Consider the following 26,435-nt stretch of genomic DNA (forward strand, 5'->3'; position numbering starts at 1 on the left):
GTGATGCAGAACATCTTTTCACCTGCTTATTTGCCATTTGTTTAGTTTCTTTGGTAAAATATCTGTTCAAATGTTTTGCATCTCCCACACACTTTTTTAATAGGTTTATTTTTTTATTGAGTTCTTTTATATTCTGAATATATCTTTTATCAATTATATGATTTGCAGGTTTTTTTTTCCATTTTGTGGCTTATCTTTTCATTCTCTTAATGATATCTTTTAAAGAGCAGAAGTTTTTCATTTTGATCAAGTCCAGTTAATTTTTTTTTTCTTTTATGGATTGTGCTTTTGATGTCATATTTATAAACTCTTTACCTTACACAAGGTCATAAAGATTTTGTCCTGTTTTCTTCTATAAGATTTTAGTTTTAGGTTTTATAGTTAGGTCTATGGTAATTAAAAACTGTAGTTTTGTTTTTCAACTCAAAAATAAATGCCTTATTAATGATATGAATAGAGTCTCTTTTATGTAGTGTCTTTGAATCACTGAGGACTTAGGTGAAATTTTAGACTGGATCTGACTATATAAAATTCATCATGATCTTATCAGATGTCTTTAACTTGATAATCCTAAGTTGGTACTAGTTTGTTACTAAAATGCCAGTAATGTGTGTGTATCTGATGATTTGAATGTTAAGATGTGCCTTTATTAGTTTATATGTTTTTACATTTTTATCATGGTTATAGAGACTTGGCAGTGGGTTATGTGTAATCTTGAATACTCAAGATTTTTCATCAACAGAATTGACTTTTTAGGCTTTGGTACTGTCATATATAAGAAGATTAAATGGTCTAGCAGCCCTTGAGGGCTTTTATAATGTTTTTTATATGAGTCCGTGTGAAGTCTATGTTTGCTAAATTTATGGAGTTCCTGAAGACCAATTTTAGTCATGCAACACCATTGTAAAGTATGGGTAAGAGGACAAGTTGTCGGTTTTTTCTTTCTTTTTGCCTCTCCCCCTCCCTCCCTTCTTCCCTTGCCCTTTCCCTTAGTCGACCTCCTTCCCCTTGGCCTCTCTGCTCCCCCGCTTCCCTGCTGTGGTCTCTCCTGGGTGCCTCCAGTGCTTGGTTGGTCTGTCGGTCTATAACAGTAGGCCCTTGGCTGAATGATTTTAAGTAGGGGTGGCGTCTGGATAAAATTTAGGAACTGGATTGCATTAAGAAATTGGATGGATTAGGAATGAGTGTCTTCAGTTGGCATTAGCTGTTGAAATACTCTCAGTGAGCAATATATAGTGAAATTGCTGATAAATATGTTCCGTTTCAGGGATCATATTAAAAATAGAATGTATTTTGATTCACTTTTTGTATCTTAGCTTTTTTTCATAATTGTAAATTTCCTAAACTCTAATTGTAAGACACAATAATCTAGCTTTAGAGATGGATGTTGTCAATTGAACAAACGTGTTTGATTTGGAATTATGTCACGTGACCTTTTGCTAAAATACTTTATGTTTTCCTTTAAGCAAATTGCTTCACTACCTTAAATTTACTATTATTATCATTTTGGAATAAGACTGTGTATCAAACATTTTTTCTTTTGCTTTCATAAATGTTATTCTTATCTTGTTGAGTTTAGTTTTCAATGTTTAGTGCCTGGTTTTTTGGGGAGGAAGTGAGCCATAAATTTTAATTGTGATGATTTTGAAACCCTATCAGATTATTAATTTATTAAAATCATAATATTAATTAGTAATCTATGTAGATATAGCTTTTCCAAACCTACTCAGAATTTTATTTATGTGCTGTTCTGCTTTTGCACTTTGATCTGATGTCAGCTGAGCAGTAACTGTCACCTTGCATTCTGTTTGTCAGATGGCAATTAAATTAGCTAAACATTGTTATTTCTAATAATCTTACTGAGATTCAGGCATTGGACCTAAAGTGTATTTCATTGAGATGATTTTCTTTCAATGACAAGTTTATGTTCTGTCCCTTTTCCAGGTCATCCCGTTCAGTTCTACAGCATGAATAGACCTGCCTCTCGCCATACCCCCCCCACTATCGGGGGCTCACTGCCCTATAGACGCCCTCCTTCCATAACGTCACAAACAAGCCTTCAGAATCAGATGAACGGAGGACCTTTTTATAGCCAGAATCCAGGTTAGATTTTCTTTTGCATTCCGTAGAACATCCCTAATTAAAAATCTTCAGTTACAGAGAAAAAAAACCCTTTAATTACAAATCTTTAGCACATAATAGGTGGTTAGTACTATTGTCGAATTAATGGAAGAATGAATACAAGGTTGCTAAGACTGTATCTTCCCGTTCATGTTTTTTTAAAAAAAAAATCAGTACATAGTTTCCATGCAAACTTAAGAGCTTAATTTTTCTGAACAGAATCTTTTTTTGTGTGCTAGTGATTATTTGCTTTTTAAAATAATATTGTGGTGAACAGTATTTTCTTCTTATTTAATTAGATATCTTTGCTCTATGAATAGCAAATAATGAAAATTGAGTGTGCATGAACAGAGTTTATAAGTGGCAATGGAAAAGGGAAATCGCATTTTTGAAGCTCTTTGTGCTGGGCAGTTAAAATCTATCGTATTTAGTTCTCATACCAAACATGTGATGGGAAAACTGTTATATCCAGATAGAACACTCATCTTTCACGTGCATCATGCATATGGAAAAATTAATCTGGCACTTATTTACTACTATCCATAATCATCATTTTTACTTCTTACCCAGAGAGGTTAAGAGCAAATATTAGACTGACTAATGTGGATGTGCTGTGTCAGCTTACTGTATTTTTCTGGGTTTTTGCCAAGAGGCCGGTAAACCTGTGTGTGATCACCTCTGATATGAGGGGCCAGTCCTTTCCATCTCTGAAAAACCCTGAATTCTATGGAGCTGAAATCAGTGCTGCGGCTACTGCCTTTTGGTGAAACCTTGTTATATCCTTTGGAGTCTTGCAGAACAAATTTTATCCTCCTTCTACACAAATCCTCCTTCTACACAAAAAAACAAATTTAAAGGTTGCTTTTATATTTATTACCTCGTTTGAGTCTTAGAATCATGGGATCATTTTCATCTGTATTTTACAGGTGAGGAAACTGAGGCTGAGGTGATGGTCACGTTAGGGTTTGAACTTAGGTTGTCTGATGTTCTTTCTCTCGTGCTATCCTCCCTCCCTTCAGATTTAACCTCTTAACCTCCCAAGTCTTCTCTTTTGTCGGGGAGGTTGGTGCCCACAGAGTAACGTAGAGTGCCTGAGAGCCTGAGACCTGGTCCGTCTTGTATCCAGTTAGATCCTGGAATAGCACTCAGGACCTGTTTGTTGAATGTCGAGTGAAGCCCTTGTTCCGTGACTCAAACCGAGTCACTGTTCTGGGTCCCTTTTGTCAAGTAAATGCCGTATTTATAGTCTCACCAGTGCACACTGTAGTGGGGTTACCACTTGCCTTAGTTGAAAGATACTTCTCTTACTGCCGTTTTTGATCACACCTAGTGATTTGGCCTTTCCCTTTCTTTTTAACTCATTTTGAGCTTAATTTTCACACATCTGCCTGTCCTTTTCATGCAATCTGCTTTTAAATCATGTGTCCCAAACCCATATTTGTACAGGTGCTATTTTGTACCTAAATGCATTTTTTATTTTTAAATTTTAATTTGTTAGATGTGGCCTGTTTCGTAGTTCTGCTGAAGATAAGCTCTCTCTTGCCCTCTTGGAGGTCTAGGCAATTATATTTTATGGTCCTTACGCCCTTCCTTATCTGTACGGAGAGTTTTAAAAGAATGGTTTCAGCCCAAAATGGGTGGGTTCCATATGAGCTGAGAGATGGTTCACTGCTACAGCTTGAGACCAACTGTACATGATGTGCACAAAGCATATACAAGGGTATTTCATGCTGTGTACGTGTACATACCAAAATATGGGTCTTATGGGAACCTTGTTGGTGGAATTTGTTTGAAGGCTGTTTAAGCACACATTTAAATGTGTTTTAAATACGTATTTCAATACTTCTTTCTTTGTAAATCTGATTTTAACATACTTGAAAGTATCTGTTAAAGTAGAAAGAAGACCGTACTCTATGTAGTGATTTAATGAGAGTCTTTTTCACGCTCACAGAAGTGAAGCAATGACGATTGTCGAGCCTGGAACGTAGCATGCCAGGCAGTTTAGTTGTTGGTTTTTCCTCTGTGCTCCTCTCTGTTAAGTTCTGCCTTTCTTCTCCGGGGATTGGGTAACTTTAAAGAGGGTGACTAACTTTGTTGGTTGATTAATGAGAGTGCTTTTTCTAAACAAAATTTTTTTTAATATATCATGTTCTTTGAAAAGCTCTTTTTGCAAGACTTAACACTTTGCAAACCAGTGTGCTATGGCTATTAGATACGCCTTCATTTTGTTTGCTTTACAATATTATGTTTCTTGTTTTACTCCTCCTGGTCTTACAGTGGCCCCTGTTTTTTCATATTTAAAATGAGAAAATTTGTTGTGCTTTCTCAAGCAGCTGATTCTCTGACTTAGCAAAATGATTGCAAAAGTGTGTTTTATGCACCGACGTTTTACAGCTGGAGGCTTGACATGGATATGTGCTTTTGAAGAAGTGTGCTGACAGGCTGGGATGCGTGCAGATGTGGAGTCAGTGGCATTCTCTGTGAGGTGTAACTCCAGCAGCACTGTTACTGTATTTGGTTTGAGTTTGAAAGGGCATTATAACATAGCAATTAAAATATGGCACACCAGGTGTCTAGCGCCATGTCCTAGGAGCACAAGAATTGTTTCCTAATGAGATTATTTCAGAAAAAGTCACTTAAAAGAACACTTTGATCAGGGCACAACTGAAACCTTTATGGTTCTTATTATTTCTTAATCTAATCCAGCCAAAGAAATAGGAATTCCAATTAATCATTCCTCTTGTCAGCAGCAAGGAGGGTCGTTGAAACAAATAGGGCTGATCACAAGTGTACAGTGCTGACTTTAAATGTAAGTACGAAGCACCTCGAGGGCAGGGAATCTCTCTCTCTGCATATGTGTGTTTGTACATGTGCGTTTACATACACAGGCCTAGCTTGGGAAGTGTCTTTGCTCAGGCTGCTGTAATAGAGCACCGCGGACCGAGCAGCTTATAAAACAACAGAAATTGATGTCTCACAGTTCTGGTTGCTGGACGTCAGAGGTCAGGGAGCCGACATTCTCGAGTTCTGGCAAGAGCCCTTCTGGGTTGCAGACTGCTGTCTTGTATCCTCACCTGGCAGAAAAAGAGAGCGAGCTCTCTAGGGCCTTTTTCATAAGGACACTAACTCCATTCGTGAGGCTGTACCCTCATGGCCTGCTCATCTCCCTAAGGCCTGCCTCCTGATGCCATTACATTGGGGTTTACAGTGGCAGCATAGGAATTTTGGGGGACATCAACATTCATTCCATAGCAGTGAGGAATAATGTGGTATTTAAGTGCCAAGGCCTTTAGTAGAAGATACTCTACATTTTATTGCTCATATTTTCTTGCAACGAAGACTTAAAAAAAAACCTCTAATTCATACAGTGAAATGTTTGTTCCAAGAAATGTGGCTGTATATAGTTATATGAAGTAGAGGAATTTCTGAGTAAGTATGGTGTTTTACACAGGGGAAATGTCAGGCTTTAAGCCCTGAATGTTTTTAAAAACAGCTAAAAAGGAACAGTGAAAAAACAGTGTTTGGTTGGTGATATTGCAGAAGAGAAGCAGTGCTGTGAATCTCTGGAAGAGTGCAGGGGGCGTGCTTTAGCAAAGTGTAACACAGAGCAGGAACAAGAAGCTGCATTCACATCCTTGTTTCAGGCAATCTTGAGGGTTTCTTAGAGGATGTTTACTCTAGGGAGAACAAAAAGGCAAGGAAACAATGGAAAAGTGTTAAGTAGATTCTCAAGTGACCACTTAAACCAAATAGACCCTTTACACTGATTATTAAACATGTTATGTTTTGAAACTGTAGTCTTTTTTTTCTTTTTTTTTTTTTTTTGAGGAAGATTAGCCCTGAGCTAACTACTGCCAATCTGCCTCTTTTTGCTGAGGAAGACTGGCCCTGAGCTGACAGCCGTGCCCATCTTCCTCTACTTTATATGTGGGACGCCTGCCACAGCATGGCTTGACAAGCGGTGCCGTGTCCGCACCCAGAATCTGAACCAGTGAATCCCGGGCCGAAGAGAAGTGGAACGTGCGCACTTAACCGCTGTGCCACCGGGCTGGCCCCTGAAACCGTAGTGTTAATTTACTACTTTTTCTAGGCATAACGTCATATTGTGATTTTTTTACTTGAAAAGGAATAACAAATAATCCAATTCTTTTAACCCTTCTGAGACTACAGGACTGATAATTATTTGGTAACCATACTCTTTTCCATCAAAAAGCTCAAAAGCTCTCCTTAACTGAGCATGATTAAGTTCACTTTTAAATAGTCCTCGTTCTAAGTTGCTCTCTATGTTTAGAAAATATTTCTCTCCTAAAGTAACTTGCTCAGATTATTTCCCTCCCTGGAATGTAAAATATAAGCACTAAATCTGAATGGGCTATCACATATATATGGCCTCTAATGGTGATATTCTCTAATGGCTTGAGAAGTAATATTTAGAATATTTATCTGATTTTCTGTTTATAAAGCTCTAAAAAAAATGTAAAAAAATAAAAGCCTATTTTTTTCCCCTAAAACTCTTTGACTTGGACATTTTAAAACACCAGGCTTCAAAGATTATACTGCAAAGGACTTTGTAAATAACCGGGAAGGTCATGCCTGGGAAGGCTCCGTGTTTCCTCGGCACGGACGCATCCTCTTAAGCTGGGTTTGCTTGCAGAGCCGTTCCCTGTTGAGGCGTCTGCGTGCTGCTGTGTGCACGTCAGCTGTAGTTCTGTTCGTTCTACTTAGGATCTCTGTAAACGCCAGTCACTTGGTGAGCCCGTCTCTTCACGTGAACTTCCTTTTGTGGATTGTGAACGTGATACCGCTGAAGCAAAGTTTGGAGACCTTTCGGTGGTCAAACGAGTCTTGTTCTGTGAGGAATCATCTCAGCTGAAGGAGTGAAAACAAGTTTATAGCTGCTTCCTGCTCTTTTCTAGTCACAAGATGTATAGGACTAAAACTGAATGTTGCAAACCATTCTTTGCATCAAAATCCTGCTGAAGTTCTCCAAGAATAGTTCATTTTCAGCTCAACTGTAAAGAAGCTAAATCTAGTCTAAAGTAGGGTGTTCTGGTTCACAAGAGTTCTGGCCAGGTGAAATCTTACATGGTCCAGAAGGAAAATGCTGTGGTGTCTGGATTAATTTGGACCGTCACATAAAATTTTTGCCCTGGGCAAAATAAGCTCTATTTGGAACTGAGTTTTTAAACATGCCCTAGACTGGTCTGAAAAACATCTAACTTGTTTTGTTATTAAGTGATTCTGTTTAAGGAGGATCTGGGATTGGTTTTGCCTGGGCTGCTGTGGGTGGACTTCTTAAAACCACTCTGGTTTCAGATTTTCACTTTCAGAACTAGAGAAGAAATAAAACATATTCATCTTAAAAATAATTATAAGGTCAACCTCCCTACAAAAAGGCTGTTTTGAGTTAAGCCCCTGATCATTCTTTTTCAGCTGAGGACTAGGTCATTTTTTACTTGGGTGAGAAACAGTGACTGAAGTAGGAAATCTCCTACTTTTCTGTTACAGAGGCGGTGAGGAAAGGTGCTGATGGAAGAGGGGCGTTTCATCTTTTTGATAGGAACGTAGTTTGATCTCCGCTTTTCTAGTGCCAGTTGCTGTCTGCTGCTGTTGCTCAGTTTTAGCTGCTTTGTTTCTGCTACCTTCTCTGTTCATTGTGCCTCCTTACCCCAAGTTTGGAAAAACAGGGTATTTTGAACATATCAACAATTGTTCCGAGCCTCTGAGAGTGGGAGATAGACACACAACTTAAGGATTTACTACCAAGAAGCATGACTTCAGGGAAAAACCTACCCAAAAGGTATCTTTTTAAACAAGGTACCAATTTGTGTACTACTCTGTGCCTTAAACCTCAGTGTTCTTCAGGGTGGTCTGCTTAATTCGTCCACACATTCCACGTGTTCTCCCTGCACTCACCCACAGCTTAGCTGTTCTCTCTCCGCTGACGACTGACCTGCTCCTCTCGATTTTTCTCACAAACTCAGTCGACACTTTCCAGTTGCCTCCCATGTTTATGCTTCAGTCACCTTTGTGACATCTCATTTATCAGATCGTTACCGCCCCCTGACCGGCCTACTCACCAGTCCGTTTCTTTCCCTGGACTACGTGCTGGAGTTGATGTGCTTAATGGCATTCCTCCTCCCCAGCTAGGAAGGTAAAAACTGAAGAATCATCTTCAGCTGTTGCTCTCCCCTCTGCCCGCTGGACCCGTAGTTACCAGGCCCTCTTTCCACACTGTTCCTGAGTTCTCTCCTCTTCTGTCTGTTTCAACTGCCTTAATTGTTTTTGTGCTAGGCTCTGGATTAGGCTTTCCCCATACGTTATTTTTGTTTTTAACTTTGCAACCATTCTGTAAGGTAGGTTGCGTTACATTATCTCTTTTTCATAACACATTTATGGATTAAGCTCAGAGAAGTCAATTAACTTGCTGTTCCAATGGCAAGGAGACGGTGAGTCAGGCTTTGACTCTGGGTGACTTTGAAGTCCAGTCTCTTTCACCTGCCATGTAGGTCCTTCCTAGGCCACACCCACCTCACCTCCCCAGGTCTTGCGCTTTCTCTCTGGCGTATCTTAGGCGAGCCATGTGGAAGCAGTTCCTGTCCTGTGACTGTCATACCGTTTTCACCTTGAAGCTATTGCCCCTCACGTGCTTCTCAGCTTGTCATTCTCAACCCTTGTCTGCTTGTTGAGCTGATTTTCTTCAAGTAGCTGCTCAGCGGTCGTTTCTTTGTAGCCTCCCTCAGCACCATCCCCACCCCCATCACACGACACCACCACTGCCTCCTCCAGGGAACTGCTGCAAGTATTGTTGGGTTAAGGTTATTATTTTGTCTTTTCTTCCCAACTAGAATGTGATCTCTTTGAGGGCAGTGACTCTTTTTAGTTTTACTAGTCCTAACTGTCATTTGGAGCTAGTAAAGGTGATCTTTCCTCATGAGAAATGCATACCAAACTTGACACTCCTTCTGAAGGGCACTGTAACTGATGTTAATCCTGGGCAGTTGTTCAGCACGGACCTGGCTTGTTGATGTGTTTACATACGTTAAACATCTGTTGAAGGTTTCCCAGTGCTAGGCAGTGCACCAGGTGTTTGAGGCGGAGGGAACGATGCCTTGGGAGGAGAGGAGGAGGGTCTGAATGAGGCTCACGTTGTTCTGTAGGCTCAGGGAGAAAAGGTGCCTGGCTGGAGCAGGTGGGATGAGTTGGGATTATGAAAAATTGTAATGACACAGCCCAGACTCTGAGAGGGTTCTGATATTGGTCTCCTAGCAGAGTGCTTGCCACTTAGTAGGAAGTCAGTAAATGTTTGTTTAGTTAATGAATGAAGCACCAATTAATTTGCCTGTTAATGAAGTAATGAAAAGTATAAATTTAGGATGTTGGGATGTAGTGGTTTTTTCTCTTGTATTGCCGAACACTTAAACTTGTAACCTTCAAGGTAAAGTCCAGAAAACCAAATTATTCCTGGTAATCTGAAGAAATTCTTTATTTGAGAAGACATATTGTTATTGAAATGAAAAGATCAATTTGCCATTATGTGTTAGATTTGTGTATGTGATAAATGCTTCCTGTTGTAATTTTTTAAAACTTCCTTAAAACTCCCCTGATACTTTGCTTTGTGTGTTAATGCATTATCCTTCAAAAGAGGATCCTTAAGATAGCTTATAAAATGTTTGTGCACAGTGGTTTCCCTCCTTATATGTTCGTTTTATTGTATATCCCTTCCTTTTAATGTAACTCGCCCTTACCCCTTATCCTCCACACCTTTTTTGTTTTTGCAGTATCTCTTGCTCCTCCTCCTCCCTCCATCCTACAGGTAACTCCTCAGTTACCTTTAATGGGATTTGTGGCCAGAGTCCAAGAAAATAGTAAGTTTATGTCTTCTTTATGCTGTAGATCAGATTATAGGCATAAAATGTCATTATATATGATTGGCTGAATAGTAATTCATTCACTAATACTTCAGAAATTTGAATATTATGAACAAGTCACTGCACGAGCAGCTAGTGTGGATGATAAAATAATCAAGATGAAGTTCTCTACTTTCAGACAACTTAAAATCTGGCAGTGAAGATAAGACAAATACAAAATAAGCCACACGTAAGAAGGAAGATCATATCTAACTGAGGGGGTGCTCTAATCACCAGATGGGCCATCTTTTTCACTGGGTTGCTTAGACAAGCAGTAGTTTAGTTTCTTATCACTGGAGTTTTAGGGTTTTGTTGCTGACCTGACAATCTTTCTCCAGTCCTGTGATTCCAGGTGGGAAAATGGACATGCCATGGTAGGTCCCAGGGCACCAAATTGCTAGTCTGTCTCCCGGGAGACCTCATAGATTGGCAATGAATTTATATTGGCCTGTGGTCTGGGGTTGAGCTATGTAGGATCAGATAACTGATTTTTTTGACACATTGAGTCTTCTCCTAGGGAAGCATTAATAAGGAAGCTCAGGAGACTGATGTCCTCAAAGCAGGAGGCCTGATCAGCCTTCAGTGAGGAATTGCTGTTCCAGAGGCCATGAACATTGTCTTTATGGCAGATGAATTCGCTTCGTGTCAGCAGTCTACATGAGGACCCACATCACAATTATAAGGTTGCATGATGGGCATGGAATCCGAACTCAGGCATCACCTTAGTGACAGATTTGATGTCATCAGGCTGTAGTACCCAGTGTATGCATCTCATAGCAGGGCCACTGGGACAGAAGTGTTTGCAGTCTGTTCTTAGGATGCCTGCCCCTTTGGAGGTGGCATTGCCGGCACTACAATGTGAGCTCTGTGAGAGCAGGGCCTTTTGCATGTGTTGCTCTCGGGCTGTTTCCTCAGCACTCAGAAAGCCTCTGGCACGTAGCGGACGCTTTAGTTCCTCCTTATTTTTGCTTCCATAGCTGACGGAATGCCCCCTCTTTATTGACGCATTTCTGTCTTGTATTTTACTGGTTATACTCCAGTCTTTCTGGCCTGACGGCTCAGTGTCTCTTCCAGATGCCTTTGCATCTTGACTTGCTAATTTCTGAAAATAGTTGATTTTACTTCTGTTTATTGGAAGGTACCCCATGAGCACCTCTTGTGTTTACCACAGTGTGGTTGCCTTTTGAGGTGTTCTTTTCTCATTTCTTCCCATAGTCATTTATACTTCTCACCTACAAAATGCATAAAAATAAGAAACTTTGTATATGAGGTGAGCTATGGCTGATTTTACAGACACAGCAGGACTTACACATTCAGATGAATGTTGTCCTCTGAAACATCCACCTTGGAAAGACGTATACTTATCTTATGGAATTATCTTCCTAGCTCTTGCATACATGATTTTGAAGACACATACGCTGTGGTTGCAGATCTGTGCTCTGCGTTATGTTTTATGTTTGGAGAAGTCTGGAATGAGCTGGATCCTGCTGCACTGGGCTCCCTAGTGTGGCCGTGACCCTGCTCTTCTTCTTCGACCCCTCTGGAGAGAGTCCGGGTGTCACAGGGCCTCCCTGCTGAGTCCTCTCCAGCTTCCTCATGCCTCTTTCTGCTGGACTCTGCTCAGTTCTTTGAAGGCGTCCTGCTTCCCTACCTTTGTATTTATTTTTTTCTTTACAGCTGTTATGATATATCACCCCTGCCCTATCCCATCCCTGGCCGTTAACTCTTCCTCATCCTTCAGATTTCAGGAGCCCTTTCCTGACCCACGTAAGAGGTTTTCTCTGCTGCTCTGTTCTCCATAATGGCTTAAAGCACTTACTGCACTTAATTATAAATGAAAGTTTGGTTGTGCATGTCTCCATGACTTGTGCCCACTGCTCTGTTCCCAGCGCTGAGCATAGTAGCTAGCCATCATAGGCTTTCAGTTGATGTTTGTCGAATGAATAATAATGAAACTTGACTTTAAAGTTATTGAATTGATCTCATCCCATAGTAGGGTAGCTTTAAGATAATAGGCATTGGAGTTCAAATTCCTGCTCTTCCACTTCCTTACTGTAGGACTACTTAATCTTGGAAGGCCAGTTTCCACATCCATAAAGTGAGGATTAAAAACACCAACCCCCCAAGATAAAGATGAAACGAAGTAACGTATTGTAGAAGTGCCAGCTGAGTAACTGGAACATTTTAAGTAAAAAATGGTAGCTTATCAAAATAAGTCAGACAGAGAACGACAAACAGCATATGATTTCGCTTGTATGTGGAAGATAAACACATGGGTGAGGAGAACAGATTAGTGGTTACCAGAAGGGGAAGGGGGTGTGGGGGCGCGAAAGGGCTAAGGGGCACATGTGTGTGGGGACAGACAAAAACTAGACTTGGTGGTGAACATGACGCAGTCTGTACAGAAATGGAAATATACTAACGTACACCTGAAATTTACACAGTGTTAAAAGCCAGTATGACCTCAATAGAAAAAAAGTTAGAAAAATGGTAGTTTATGTTAGTCTTATTAAATTGACTCTGAGGCAGTTATAAGAAAAGGTAAAAATGAACGTTGGCAACATCTTTGAGTAATTTTGAAGTGTAATTTCTCAAGGTGATTGTTTTGGAAGACAGTTTGCTTTTGTGCGATTCTTTAAAGTCAGTCTCTTTACCTTATAAATGGAAACAGGATGCATTGTGGATTCTTACCCCAACCATATGTAATTTGTCATAAAGTATATGCTGGAATCACATATCTGTATCTTTTGTATATTTAAAAAACCCATTAGGACTAAAAATTATTTTGAATGAAGTTTTGAAGTTCATGTAGTAGCTGAGTTGGTAAGTACACAGTGGCACAGCAGAGGAGAAGAATCCTGGGAGAGCAGAGAGTCTGATGGAGATATGGCTGGTCCTCACCAGGCGCCAGAATCTTCTAAAATCCACTTGATTCAATCAGTAGGCTTAGATACTAAATAGAAGATAAACAGGATTGCTCAGAGAATTTCACGGAAATATAAGAATTAATGCTACTCATTAAAATTGGGCTCTGTTGAGCTGTGCTCAAGTATGTACCAAGCATTTTGAAGGCCTTGAGTTCCCTTGAGTTTGGAGATAATGTTTTAGTTATTACTATATGCTCGTCACTGAGCTATGGAAGCAGATCTCTATAAGGAGACATTTTAAATATTTTAAATCACCTTGGATATTTAGCCTGAAGAAATTCTGGATCATAGATTAGTCTGAATTAGTTGAAATTCTGTATATATTAAAAAAACACACACAAACATCTCACCCATCTCACCCTGCTAATTTGGTAAAATGGTATTTAAAAAAAAAAAATCATTGAGGAATGTAGCTGATTACTAAAATTTAACTATTCACTATTAAATATGGTTATAAATTCCAAATTATTAATATTTCTGATAAGCACTCCTCCTTGGATATAATGTAAAGCTACATTGTACTGATCTCTTTGAAAAAAAGGATCATGTGTTAGCATAAACGGGTTCTGAGGCTCAGTTGATAATTATTATTTTGGCTAGACCCCTTTCAGCATCCATCAGCACTAACCCAAGGGGAGGAGAAAGTCGTGCTTGGAGATCAGCATCAGTATAGCTGGTGAGGAGACTGCTCTTGCCCACTCGTTTTTTGAAAGATTATTATTTTCAAGTCTAGGTTCATAGTCCATGAACATGGAAGCTCAGATAGGAAGTATTGACCTTTGCATAATGTGTAGTTTTGTTATCAGCTTGATACATTCTTAGTTTCAGATACGCCACCTCCACCACCACCTGTGGAAGAACCAGTCTTTGATGAGTCCCCCCCACCCCCCCCCCCCCCCAGAAGATTACGAAGAGGAGGAAGCAGCCGTGGTGGAGTATAGCGATCCTTACGCCGAAGAGGACCCGCCATGGGCTCCACGGTCTTACTTGGAAAAGGGTAAGTTCAGAGAGAGATCTGGAGGGGTGGGAAGAAACCTCTGCATAGAATGAAATTTACTGGTACTAAAGAGAGTCTCATTTATTTTTTACTAACTAGTAAAGTTTTCGTTGTATAACCTGTATGTTTTAATGAATGTTTCTCTAAGACAAAAATTTAAAAGATAGGGTTTTTCTGGAATGCCTCAAAAAGAGGAGGATTTTTCCAGATTATTAGTTATTCCTACCTGCATGCTTTAAAGCATCTTTTGTGGCATCTCATATCAGATATTTCAGTTTAAGTATCTCCACATAACTTTCTTCCAAAGAATAATGGTTTCTCGGTTTCTTTGCAAAGTAGTATTGGGCCATTCTTTTAGTGAAAAGTTCCTCTTAATATCTGAGCTAACTGTGACGGCACTTTCGGAATGCAGCCCTCCAAATCTCATCAGGCCCTATCAGCTCAGAAAGAATGTGTGCTGCCTCGAAGGACGTTTTTGTTACAGAAGTAAAAGCTATTACCTCACTGGATTTCAAACCAGAGCACATGTAGGAATCACCTGGGAGCTTTTCTTTATTTTAAACAAAGAAGGAATCACCTTCTGGCCAAGGTGGAGCAACAGTAATCAGGTTTACCCTCCCACATAAAACAGTTGGGAATGAATCCAGAAAAAAATATAAAAAATAATGGCTTTCAGACATTGAACAACAGGCAGTGATGGACTCTGACCCCAAAGGGAAGGAACTCAAACGCTGTGAGCCTTGACTGTGCAAACTTGCTGCCTGAAGGAGTTTCCAGGCCACAGTGCAAGGAGGTGGAACCCAGACTGAAGCTGGAGGTCTCCCTGCCTAGAGAAGATCGAGAGCAGAGTTTTGGGAGGCCACAGAGAAGAGGTAGTGACATAAAGACAGAGGCCAGAGCTCTGAGATCTCCAGGAGGGTCCCCTCGCGTCCTTGACTGAGTGCTGACTTGACATGTGTGTGAAGAAACTACCTGAGACTGAGAAATAAGAACCAGAAAGGAGCAGGCAGGGGGCCGGCCTGGCGGTGCAGCGGTTAAGTTCTCACATTCGGCTTCTTGGCGGCCTGGGGTTCGCTAATTTGGATCCCGGGTGTGGACATGGCACGGCTTGGCAAAAGCCATGCTGTAGTGTAGGCATCCCACATATAAAGTAGAGGAAGATGGGCATGGATGTTAGCTCATGGCCAGTCTTCCTCAGCAAAAAGAGGAGGATTGGCAGTAGTTAGCTCAGGGCTAATCTTCCTGAAAAAAAAAAAAAAGAAAAAAAACCCCAGAAAAGTTCTTGGAAATGACAGGCCTGGGAATAGTTCATGTTCCCACACCAGTTGGAGTCGAAAGGCCTTGTAAAGCACGAGGCATTGAGAAGAGGCCTCACAAGTGTGTCCTCTTAGTAGTGGGGCCAAGTTAGCCCCTAGAGACTGCAGTTTGCGCTGGACTGCCTAACGGACCCTCAAATGGAAACCTTGAAAGCATCCAACTCATCTCAAGTAGCTTCCCTGAGCAGGGGGACAAAGTCCAGCATTGTTCAGAGGAGGCGGCAGAATCCAGTGTACCACAAAGGAAGACTCGTGTCTAGTGTCCAGTGTCCAATCAGTAAATACAAGGCATGTAAAAGGTGGGAAAATATAACTCATAACTAAAAAAAAAGAGTCGATAGAAACAGGCCCAGAAGTGACCAAGATGATGGAATTGCCAGACAGGGGTGTTATACAGCTGTTAGAAATGCCACAGATGTCCAAGAAGGTAAAGGGAAACATGGATGTGAGAGGGAAGTAGAAGATAGTTTTTGAAAAGAGAGAAAGGGAAGCCCACATAGAATTTCTGGAGATGAAAAATGCAATATCTGAAGTCACACTTCAGAAGAAAAGACGAGCAATCTTTTTTTTTTTTTTTGAGGAAGATTAGCCCTGAGCTAACATCTGCTGCCAATCCTCTTTTTGCTGAGGAAGACTGGCCCTGAGCTAACATTGGTGTCCATCCTCCTCTACTTTATATGTGGGATGCCTGCCACAGCATGGCTTGCCAAGTGGTGCCATGTCCACACCTGGGATCCAAACTGGTGAACCCTGGGCCGCCGAAGTGGAACGTGCGCACCAGTGGGCCGGCCCAAGACCAGCAATCTTGATGGTATGACAATAGCAACTGTTCAAAATGAGGCACAGAGGAAAAACAAAAACCAAAACCAGAGCAACAGGTAATGTGGGACAATATCAAATAATCTTCATTTGCAGAATATATGATCTTGTATGTAGGAAATCCTAAGGAATCTACAAAGCTTAGCAAGATTGTAGGCTGCAAAGTTGATGTGCTGAATTAATTGTGTTATCATATAGTAGCAACAAACAATTGGAGATTGACCTTTACAAAACAGTACCTTTTGTAATAATGTCGAAACCATGAAATACTTAGGGATAAATTTAATAAAATATATGCAACCTGAATGATGAAAACTGTGAAACATAAAGAGAAATTAGTAAAGGAGTGACGTCAGCAAAATGGTGGTGTGAGCTGACCCGGGACTCTCTCCCCTCCAAACTACAACCAAAACCCAGAAGAACTGAATTTCAACCAATAACTCTAATAATACAGAGATCGTCAGAGACCCACGGCAGCAAAACGACAGAGGGCGGAGAGGCTGGAGCCCCCCCTTGGAGGAGCTGGAACGGGGTAAGAGAGAACTTCGCTCTCTCCCCTAGAGACGGGAATCGCTGCTGCAGGTGAGGGAAGGAGCGGGGGAGGGGCCAAGCGTCCGGGGATTGTCCAGGACTCCCACCGCCAGTGCAGCAGAAACCCGCTAATGGGGGAAAGCTTCTGTGCAGGGACCCCATCAAGCCAGCACCCCGGGAGACCAGAGAGCAAGTGTTGAACAGACTCCAGGTCGGCGTGTGAGAGAAAGTACCCCTCCTCCCTCAACCCGCGTTGCGGGCCACCATGGCGGCTGAGGGCAGAGGGCTCAGAATGCATGCCTCTCGACCCCCATCTTGTGGCGACAGGCTGTAACTGCAACCAAATAACAGCATCATGCGCAAAAACCACTCCTCTACCATCCAGCAATTTATAAAAGCTCCAGACCAGAAGGAAAACCATAAAAACACAGAATTAAGTCCTGAGGACTTGGAAATAGGTAAACTAAGTGAAAATGAGTTCAGAGTAGCTATCATCAAAAAACTCAATGAGGTAAAGGGAAATGTAGAGAAACAAATCAGTGAGTTCTGGAGTAACTTCACAAAAGAGATTGAAACTATAAAGAAGAATCAATCAGAAATACTGGAGATGAAAAATACAATGGATCAGATAAAACAGAATACGGACTCCCTGAATGCACATGTAGACACCATAGAGGAGGAAATTAGCATAATCGAAGATAGACAGGCTGAATGGCTCCAGACAGAGGAAGAAAGAGAACTAAGAATTTAAAAAAATGAAAATAATCTCCGAGAAATAGCTGATTCATTGAGGAAATCCAATTTAAGAATTATCAGAATCCCGGAGGGCGTGGAAAAGGAAAATGGAGCAGAAAGTGTGCTTAACGAAATTATAGAAGAGAACTTCCCAATTCTAGGGATTGAGGGAGAAATGTGTGTGGAGGAAGCTTTCAGATCTCCTAGATTTGTCAATGTAAAAAGACCTACTGCAAGGCATATAGTAGTAAAAATGGCAAAAATGAATGACAAAGAAAGAATACTCAGGGCAGCAAGACAGAAGAAATTAACCTACAAAGGAACCCCCATCAGACTTTCAGCGGATTTCTCTACAGAAACCCTACAAGCTAGGAGAGAATGGAATGACATTTTCAAAACTTTAAAAGATAAAAGTCTTCAGCCAAGAATACTCTATCCAGCAAAAATATCCTTCAGATATGAGGGAGAAATTAAATCTTTTCCAGACAAACAAAAGTTAAGGGAATTTGTAACCAAAAGCCCTCCACTACAAGAAATCCTCAAGAAGGCTCTCATACCTGAAAAAAGAAAAAAGGGAGAAAGTGGTCACAAACCACAGAGTAGGGAGACAGATAGAACCAGAATGGGATAGCAAATATTCAACTATAGCATTAGGATAAAGGGAAGGAAACCACCAAAGCAAAGATGATCTTATCACTCTAACCACAAACTCATAATATGAGTTGGAATAAGAGATGAATATAATAATTTAGGAGGGGAAGAGGAAAGGGACTAAATCAGTCTAGGCCAAGGAAGTAAGAGACCACCGGAAAATGGACTATATTATACACGAGATTCTAAATACAAACTTCAGGGTAGCCACTAAACTAAAAAACAGAACAGAGACACAAAACATAAATAAGGAAAAATTTAAGAAACCCAGCATAAGAAATTGCAAAAGTCAATGGGTAGGCTATAAAACACACAGGACGAGAAACAAAGGAAACACAGGAAAACCGGAAAACGAGCAACAGAATGACAGCATTAAGCCCTCATGCATCAATACTCACCCTCAATGTAAATGGACTGAACTCTCCAATAAAAAGACACAGAGTGGCAAAATGGATTAAAGAACAAGATCCAACAATTTGTTGCCTCCAGGAAACACGCCTCAGCCCCAAGGACAAACACAGGCTTGGAGTGAAGGGGTGGAAGACAATACTTCAAGCTAATAGCAAACAAAAGACAGCAGGTGTCACAATACTTAAATCAGACAAAATGGATTTCAAAATAAGGCAGGTAAAGAGAGACACAGAGGGACAATATATAATGATCAAAGGGACATTTCATTAAGAAGAAATAATGCTTATAAATATCTATGCACCCAACACAGGAGCACCCAAGTTCATAAAGCAACTATTAACAGATTTAAAGGAAAAGGTAAAAACAACACAATAATAGTTGGGGACCTCAACACCCCACTCACATCAATGGACAGATCATCCAGACAGAAAATCAACAAGGACATAGTGGAGCTAAATGAAAAGCTAAAACAATTGGACTTAATAGACATATATAGAACACTTCATCCAAAAACAGCAGAATACACATTCTTCTTAAGTGCACATGGAACATTCTCAAGGATAGACCATATGTTGGGAAACAAGCCTCTACAAATTTAAAAAAATTGAAATACTAACAAGCATCTTCTCCAATCATAATGCTGTAAGGCTATAAATTAATTACAAGAAAAAAGCTGAGAAAGGCACAAGGATGTGGAGACTAAACAATACGTTATTGAACAAGCAATGGATCATTGAAGAAATTAAAGAAGAAATCAAAAAATACCTGGAGACAAATGAAAATGATAACATGCCATACCAACTCTACAGCAAAAGCTGTATTAAGAGGAAAATTCACTGCAATACAGACACATCTTAACAAATAAGAAAAATCCCGAATAAACTATCTTAAACTACACCTAACTGAATTAGAGAAAGAAGAACAAACAAAGCCCAAAGTCAGCAGAAGGAGAGAAATAATAAAAATCAGAGCAGAAATAAATGCTATTGAAATGAAAAAGGCAGTAGAAAGGATCAGTGAAACAAAGAGCTGGTTCTTTGAGAAGATAAATAAAATTGACAGACCCCTAGCCAGACTTACAAAGAAAAAAAGGGAGAAAGCTCAAATAAACAGAATCAGAAATGAAAGAGGAGAAATAACAACAGACTCCGCAGAAGTACAATGGATTATAAGAGAATACTATGAAAAACTACATGCCAACAAAATGGATATCCTAGAGGAAATGGATAAATTCTTGGACTCCTACAATCTCCCAAAGCTCACTCAAGAAGAAGCAGACAACTTGAACAGACCAATAACAAGGAAAGAGATTGAAACAGCAATCAAAAACATCCCAAAGAATAAAACCCCAGGACCAGATGGCTTTCCTGGGGAATTCTACCAAACTTTCCGAGAGGATTTAATACCTATCCTTTTCAAGCTATTCCGAAAAATTAGGGAGGATGGAACACTTCCTAACACATTCTATGAGGCCAACATCACGCTGATACCAAAGCCTGACAAGGACACCACGAAAAAAGAGAACCACAGGCCAATATTGCTGATGAACATAGATGCAGAAATTCTAAACAAAATTTTGGCAACCAGAATTCAGCAATTCATCAAAAGGATCATACATCATGATCAAGTGGGATTCATACCAGGGACACAGGGATGGTTCAACATCGCAAATCACTCAACGTGATACACCACATCAACAAACTGAGGAATAAAAACCACATGATCATCTCAATAGATGCGGAGAAAGCATTTGACAAGATCCAACAGCCATTTATGATAAAAACTCTGAACAAAATGGGCATAGAAGGGAACTACCTCAACATAATAAAGGCCATATATGACAAACCCACAGCCAACATCATACTCAATGGGCAAAAACTGAGCACCATCCCCCTGAAAACAGGAACGAGATAAGGATGCCCTCTGTCACCACTCTTATTTAACATAGTACTGAAGGTCCTGGCCAGAGCAATCAGGCAAGAAAAAGGAATAAAAAGGAATCCAAATAGGGAGGGAAGAAGTGAAACTCTCGCTGTTTGCAGACGACATGATCTTATATATAGAAAACCCCAAAGAATCCATTGGAAAACTGTTAGAAGTAATCAACAACTACAGCAAAGTTGCAGGGTATAAAATCAATTTGCATAAATCAGCATTTCTATATTCTAATAACAAACTAACAGAAAAAGAACTCAAGAACACAATACCATTCACAATCGCAACAAAAAGAATAAAATACCTCGGAGTGAATTTCACTAAGGAAGTGAAAGACCTATACAATGAAAATTACAAGGCCTTTCTGAAAGAAATGGATGACGACATAAGGAGATGGAAAGAAATTCCATGTACATGGATTGGAAGAATAAACATAGTTAAAATGTCCATTCTACCTAAAGCAATCTACAGATTCAACGCTATCCCAATCAGAATCCCAATGACATTCTTTACAGAATTAGAACAAAGAATCCTAAAATTCATATGGGGCAACAAAAGAGCCCGAATTGCTAAAGCAATCCTGAGAAAAAAGAACACAGCCGGAGGCATCACAATGCCTGACTTCAAAACATACTACAAAGCTACAGTAATCAAAACAGCATGGTACTGGTACAAAAACAGGTGCACAGAATTGAAAGCCCAGAAATAAAACCACACATCTATGGACAGCTTATTTCAGCAAAGGAGCTGAGGGCCTACAATGGAGAAAAGAAAGTCTCTTCAACAAATGGTGCTGGGAAAACTGGAAAGCCACGTGTAAAAGTATGAAAATTGACCATTCTTTCTCACCATTCACCAGAATAAACTCAAAATGGATCAAAGACCTAAAGGTGAGACCTGAAACCATAAGGCTTCTAGAAGAAAATGTAGGCAGTACACTCTTTCACATTAGTAGTAAAAGGATCTTTTTGGATGCCGTGTCTTCTCAGAGAAGGGAAACAATAGAAAGAATAAACAAATGGGACTTCATCAGACTAAAGAGCTTCTTTAAGGCAAATGAAAACAGGATTGAAACAAAAAAACCCACTAACTGGGAAAAAATATTTGGAAGTCATACATCTGACAAAGGCTTAATATCCATAATATATAAAGAACTCACACAACTCAACAACAAAAAATCAAACAACCCGATCAAAAAATGGGCTGAAGACATGAACAGACATTTCTCCAAAGAAGATATACGCATGGCCAATAGGTACATGAAAAGATGTTCATCATCGCTGATCATCAGGGAAATGCAAATCAAAACTACACTAAGATATCACCTTACACTCATTAGAATGACAAAAATATCAAAAACTAATAGTAACAAACATTGGAGACATTGTGGAGAAAAAGGAACCCTCATACACTGCTGGTAGGAATGCAAACTGGTGCAGCCACTATGGCAAACAGTATGGAGATTCCTCAAAAAATTAAACATAGAATTACCATATGATCCAGCCATCCCACTACTGGGTATCTACCCAAAGAGCTTGAAGTCGGCAATCCCAAAAGTCCTGTGCACCCCAATGTTTATTGCAGCATTATTTACAATAGCCAAGACGTGGAAGCAACCTAAGTGTCCATCAACAGACGAATGGATAAAGAAGATGTGGTACATATATACAATGGAATACTACTCAGCTACAAAACAGAACAAAATCATTCCATTTGCAATAACATGGATGGACCTTGAGGGAATTATGTTAAGTGAAATAAGCCAGTTAGAGAAGGATAAAATCTGTATGACTCCACTCATATGAGGAATTTAAAAATGTGGACAAAGAGAACAGATTAGTGGCTACCAGGGGAAAGGTGGGGTGGGGGGTGGGCACAAAGGGTGAAGGGGTGCACCTACAACACGACTGACAAACAGTAATGTACAACTGAAATTACACAAGATTGTAACCTATCATTAACTCAGTAAAAATTAAAAAAAAGAAATTAGTAAAGGCCTTAGATAAATTGAGATATAAAATATGTTCCTTGATCATTACTGTTGAGACCAATTTGCCCCAAATTAATCTATAAATTGAATGCAGTCTCAATAAAAATTCCAGCAGTCATTCTTAGGGAAATCGACAAGGGCATTCTAAAAGTTATATGGAAACACAAAAGACCTAGTAGAGTGAAAACAACTTCAAAACCAAAGAAGCCCAATGATGGAGGACTTGAGCTCCCTGATTTCAGAGTTCTAGTGGAAGGCTGCAGCATTCAGGCCACTGTGATGCTGGGGTAAGCGTAGGAATATAAATTGGTGGAGTAGAATGTGGAACCCAGAGGATGACTGCTGGGCCCAGGGCCCAGGGCAGCTGAGCGGGGAGGACGCAGTTTTCGACGGGTAGTGCTGGAGCGTGGGCATAGCTGTGTGCAGAACACGAACTTGCACCCTCACTTCACCGGACGCAGAAACCCCCTCCTGATCTGTTTCAGACTGGAATGTACGGCCTAAGCTGTCAAACGTCTGCAGGAGCACAGAGGAGGAGCTCTTTGTGTTCTGGGGTTAGGGAAAAAAAACATGAAGCTTCAAAGAAAAAATTGATAAGTTGAATTTCATTAAACTTTCTTCTTCAGAGACGCTGTTAAGAGAATAACAGGGCCAACCCTAGACTGGGAAGGGTGTTTGCAAAGTGACTCAGTCAGGAGACAGACGACTTGTAGGAAGAAGTTTGAACATGCTTCACCAAACAGCTATGTGAACTGCGACTAAGCACATGAAAAGATGCTCAGTGTTATTGGTCCTTAGGGAAATGCAAAGTAAAGCCACAGTGAACCCAACTAAATACCACACAGCCCCTCTGGGACGGCTACAGTTCAAACACTGTCAGCGCCAAGTGCTGGAGACGGTGTGGTCGCACCGGAGCTCTCACACGTTGCTGCTAAGAAGGCAACATGTTGCAGCCCTGTTAGCAACCAGTTGGCAGTTTCTTATGAAGTTAGACTTACGTACCAGCTTATCTCGCAGAGGAATGAAGATGTGTGTTCACACACAGACTTGAACTTGAGTGTTTATAGCTGCTTTATTCATAATAGCCCAAACCTGAAAGAACCCAGATGTCTTTCAATTGGTGTATGGATAAACTACTTGTGGGATATCCGTCCATTTTCAATGGAATGCAGTTCAGCAATGAAAAGGGACAAAGTACTGAGAAAAGCAACAATGTGGATGGATTTCAAGTGTTATAGTAATAAAAGAATCCAGACACAAAAGACCCAGATTTATGATCCCATCTCAATGAAATCTGGATCAGTGGTTTCCAGGGACCAGACTGGCGGGGGAGGGAATTTACATAGGGCGTAAGGAGACTTGGGAGGATGGGCATGTGCTGTGAGACTGTGGTGTGGTGATACATTTGTCATTGAACGCTACACTTCAGTGATTGTTGTATGTCTAACTTACACCTTAATAAAGCTGTTTTTAAGGGGGAAAAAAAGCAAACCCAAAGTACTACACTAGGGAGTGGCTGTGGCATTGACATGCTTTAGAAACTCCCCAGCTGGTTGTAACACTGCTAGGCAAAGTGATGGCAGTTTTCAGCTCTGGCAAACCAGCTCAGTTATTCCTTAAGAGAAAAGCACAATGAAAAGTTTCACTTTCTAAGACTCTCTTCTGTGAACATGTTGCAAAAGTCTGGAGAGATGTAAGAGAGGAAAGGAAGTTTGTTTTCAGGCCAAGCTCTTCCTTACTGTTTCCGGCAAAAACAAAAAAATAACCAACTCTCTTCAGCTTCCGATTGCTTTTTTGTTTGACTGTGCATGAATGTTAGGGCTGTTGCCTAATGACTCATTTTGCTCAGACCTTAGGACCCAGTTCTCCACCCTGCCTGCATGTTAGAGTCACCTAGTTTAATATGTCCACACCTCCAGACCTTTAGATCAGAATCTGTACCCGTGGGACCCAGGCGTCAGCATTTTGTAGCAGTTCCTCAGATAGTTCCGAGGTTGAGAAGCACGGCTCGCAGAAGGTCTATCTACCCCTTGAGAACTGCTTGCACTGGCCCAGTGGGGGCCACGGCTATATGTGTGCGTCCTGATTCGCTTTGGCGGAGAGCAGATGTTTTCAGGTCTTTTTGCGTGCCTGGCATAATGCAAGACTTCTATTACAGGTGTAAGGCAGTCTCCCCAGTTTTGCAAACTAGGAAATTGAGGTTCAGAAAGAATTTATAATGCTACAGAATATAATAGAAGATATCATAATAGTTACTAATGATAATAAACACAGCTGCCATTTATATAGAGTGTCTACCTGTAGAAGGCCCGGGACCGTATAGCGCATGCGCTTTGCCTCATTGAATATAATGGTGCTTTGAGGTGTTGGCGCTTCTATGGTTCCTGTTCCACAGTTGAGTAAAAAGCAGCAGAGGCAAGGTCCGCATGTCCTGTAAGCGGTAAGTGGGAGGGTGGGATTGAGCACGGCGTGTGGCTCCAGAACCCGCACCCTCCGCCCTTGTCCTGAGCCTGCGCTCTGGCGGACCTGGGATGAGTCCTGGCTGTACTGTTCGCTTGGGTTACACTCTCCCTGGCAAACTTGGACTTCTTTGTCAGTGCCCATTTTATGCCCCTTCCTTCCATCAAGCCATCTGTTCCCGTCGTCTTCCAGCTCGATGAGATAACTTTGTGGAGAAGCGTAAACAGGGTAGGTAACTTATCAGATAATGGTTCTGTTCTCGCAAGACTGTGACCGTCCCTTGTTCATCTGAAAATCAGCATGGATGCTGCATTAGTGATTGTCGGGAAACAGATGGTGCCACTGGTTCTCTCTGGGGCTTCCAGAAAGCTGCTCGGAGGACATGGCGCTTGTGGTTTGCCGTGAAGGACGAGTAGGCGTTTCCCAGGCAGAGGAGGGGATGGGAAGGGCCGTGAGGCGGAGGGCATCCTCAGGGTGCAGGGGAGACTGAGGCGGGGAAGTGAGTCGTAACTAGTGGCGGGAGGCTTTGACTGCCAGGCTCTGAGGCGTTGGAATTTTTTCTTTAAATCTGGTGGTAGAGGGAAAGTGTGGAAGGTTTTAAGCAGGTTAGTGATGAGTTCCCACATGCTGATGTTTTACCTTTTTGTAAGAGCCCTGATGGTGGTGCAGAGTGCATTAGAGAGGGAGGAAAAGCAGAGCTGGAAGGACCAAGTTGGAGCCCTAAGCGAGAGGCAGGGACAGCAGCTGGGGCGGTGGGGCAGAAGCCTGGTTCCGACAGACAAGCAGAGGAAAGCAGAAGTGTTTGTCCTGTGGCGCTGTCACTCCATTCTTTTAACTCCTTCAGAGTTATTTGCCAGATATCAATGTTCTGTCTTTAAAAATAATGTTTTATGATGTGTCAGCTGACAACTCTGTTAAAGTCTTTCTTAAATTTTGTTAAAAGCAGCGTAATGGGGGCCACGTAACTTGCAGAAAGTTGTGGGATCGTCAGTGGAGTGACTCTCAGCAGCAGCCCGTGTTTGACTTGTCCCTTTGGCCCCCGGAGGCGTTGGCACTTGGAGATGGTGCCGCTCTGTGCTCCTCTGGAGGAGGAGGGGAGCGGGACTGGAACTCCTCACACGGGCGGCGTCGGCTCGGGCTGCTCAGCTTTAGGAAGCAGTATTTCTCAAAGCGGAGAATCGGGACAGGGCGTCCGCAGGATGCCTGTCACTCACACTGCCAGCAGCGCCTTCCGGCGCCCCAGGGATGTGTGTTCCGCTTACAGACTGCCGCACTGGCTGGCGCGGTGACTGTGCGATGGAGAAGGGTTTGGATTTGAGCAATTTAGGAGGTAGAATTAGCAGGACTTGCGGATATTCTCCTCAGAATTACTTTTCAATGAGTTTGCATTTCTGTAAGCATCAAGAGTATTAACTCAAGGGGCTGGCCCCGTGGCCCAGTGGTTGAGTTCGTGTGCTCTGCTTGGGCGGCCCAGGGTTTCACCAGTTCGGATCCTGGGCACGGACATGGTACCGCTCATCAGGCCATGCTGAGGTGGCATCCCACATGCCACAAGTAGAAGGACTCACAACTAAACATATACACAACTATGTACTGGGGGGATTTGGGGAGAAAAAGCAGAAAAAAAAGATT

The 26,435-nt window shown here is 41.3% G+C and overlaps 1 protein-coding gene across 1 annotated transcript in view; it reads left to right on the top strand.

The window, feature by feature from the left end:
* ABI2 (abl interactor 2) overlaps nucleotides 1–26,435 on the top strand; it is a 118,201-nt gene that overhangs the window by 85,961 nt on the left and 5,805 nt on the right. The window contains 4 exon segments of the mRNA XM_046659356.1: nucleotides 1,945–2,103; nucleotides 9,903–9,989; nucleotides 13,781–13,842; nucleotides 13,844–13,955. Of these exon segments, the coding sequence (XP_046515312.1) occupies nucleotides 1,945–2,103; nucleotides 9,903–9,989; nucleotides 13,781–13,842; nucleotides 13,844–13,955 (420 nt within the window).

This window comes from Equus quagga, chromosome 4 (assembly GCF_021613505.1).
Source record: "Equus quagga isolate Etosha38 chromosome 4, UCLA_HA_Equagga_1.0, whole genome shotgun sequence".
Taxonomy (NCBI): domain Eukaryota; kingdom Metazoa; phylum Chordata; class Mammalia; order Perissodactyla; family Equidae; genus Equus; species Equus quagga.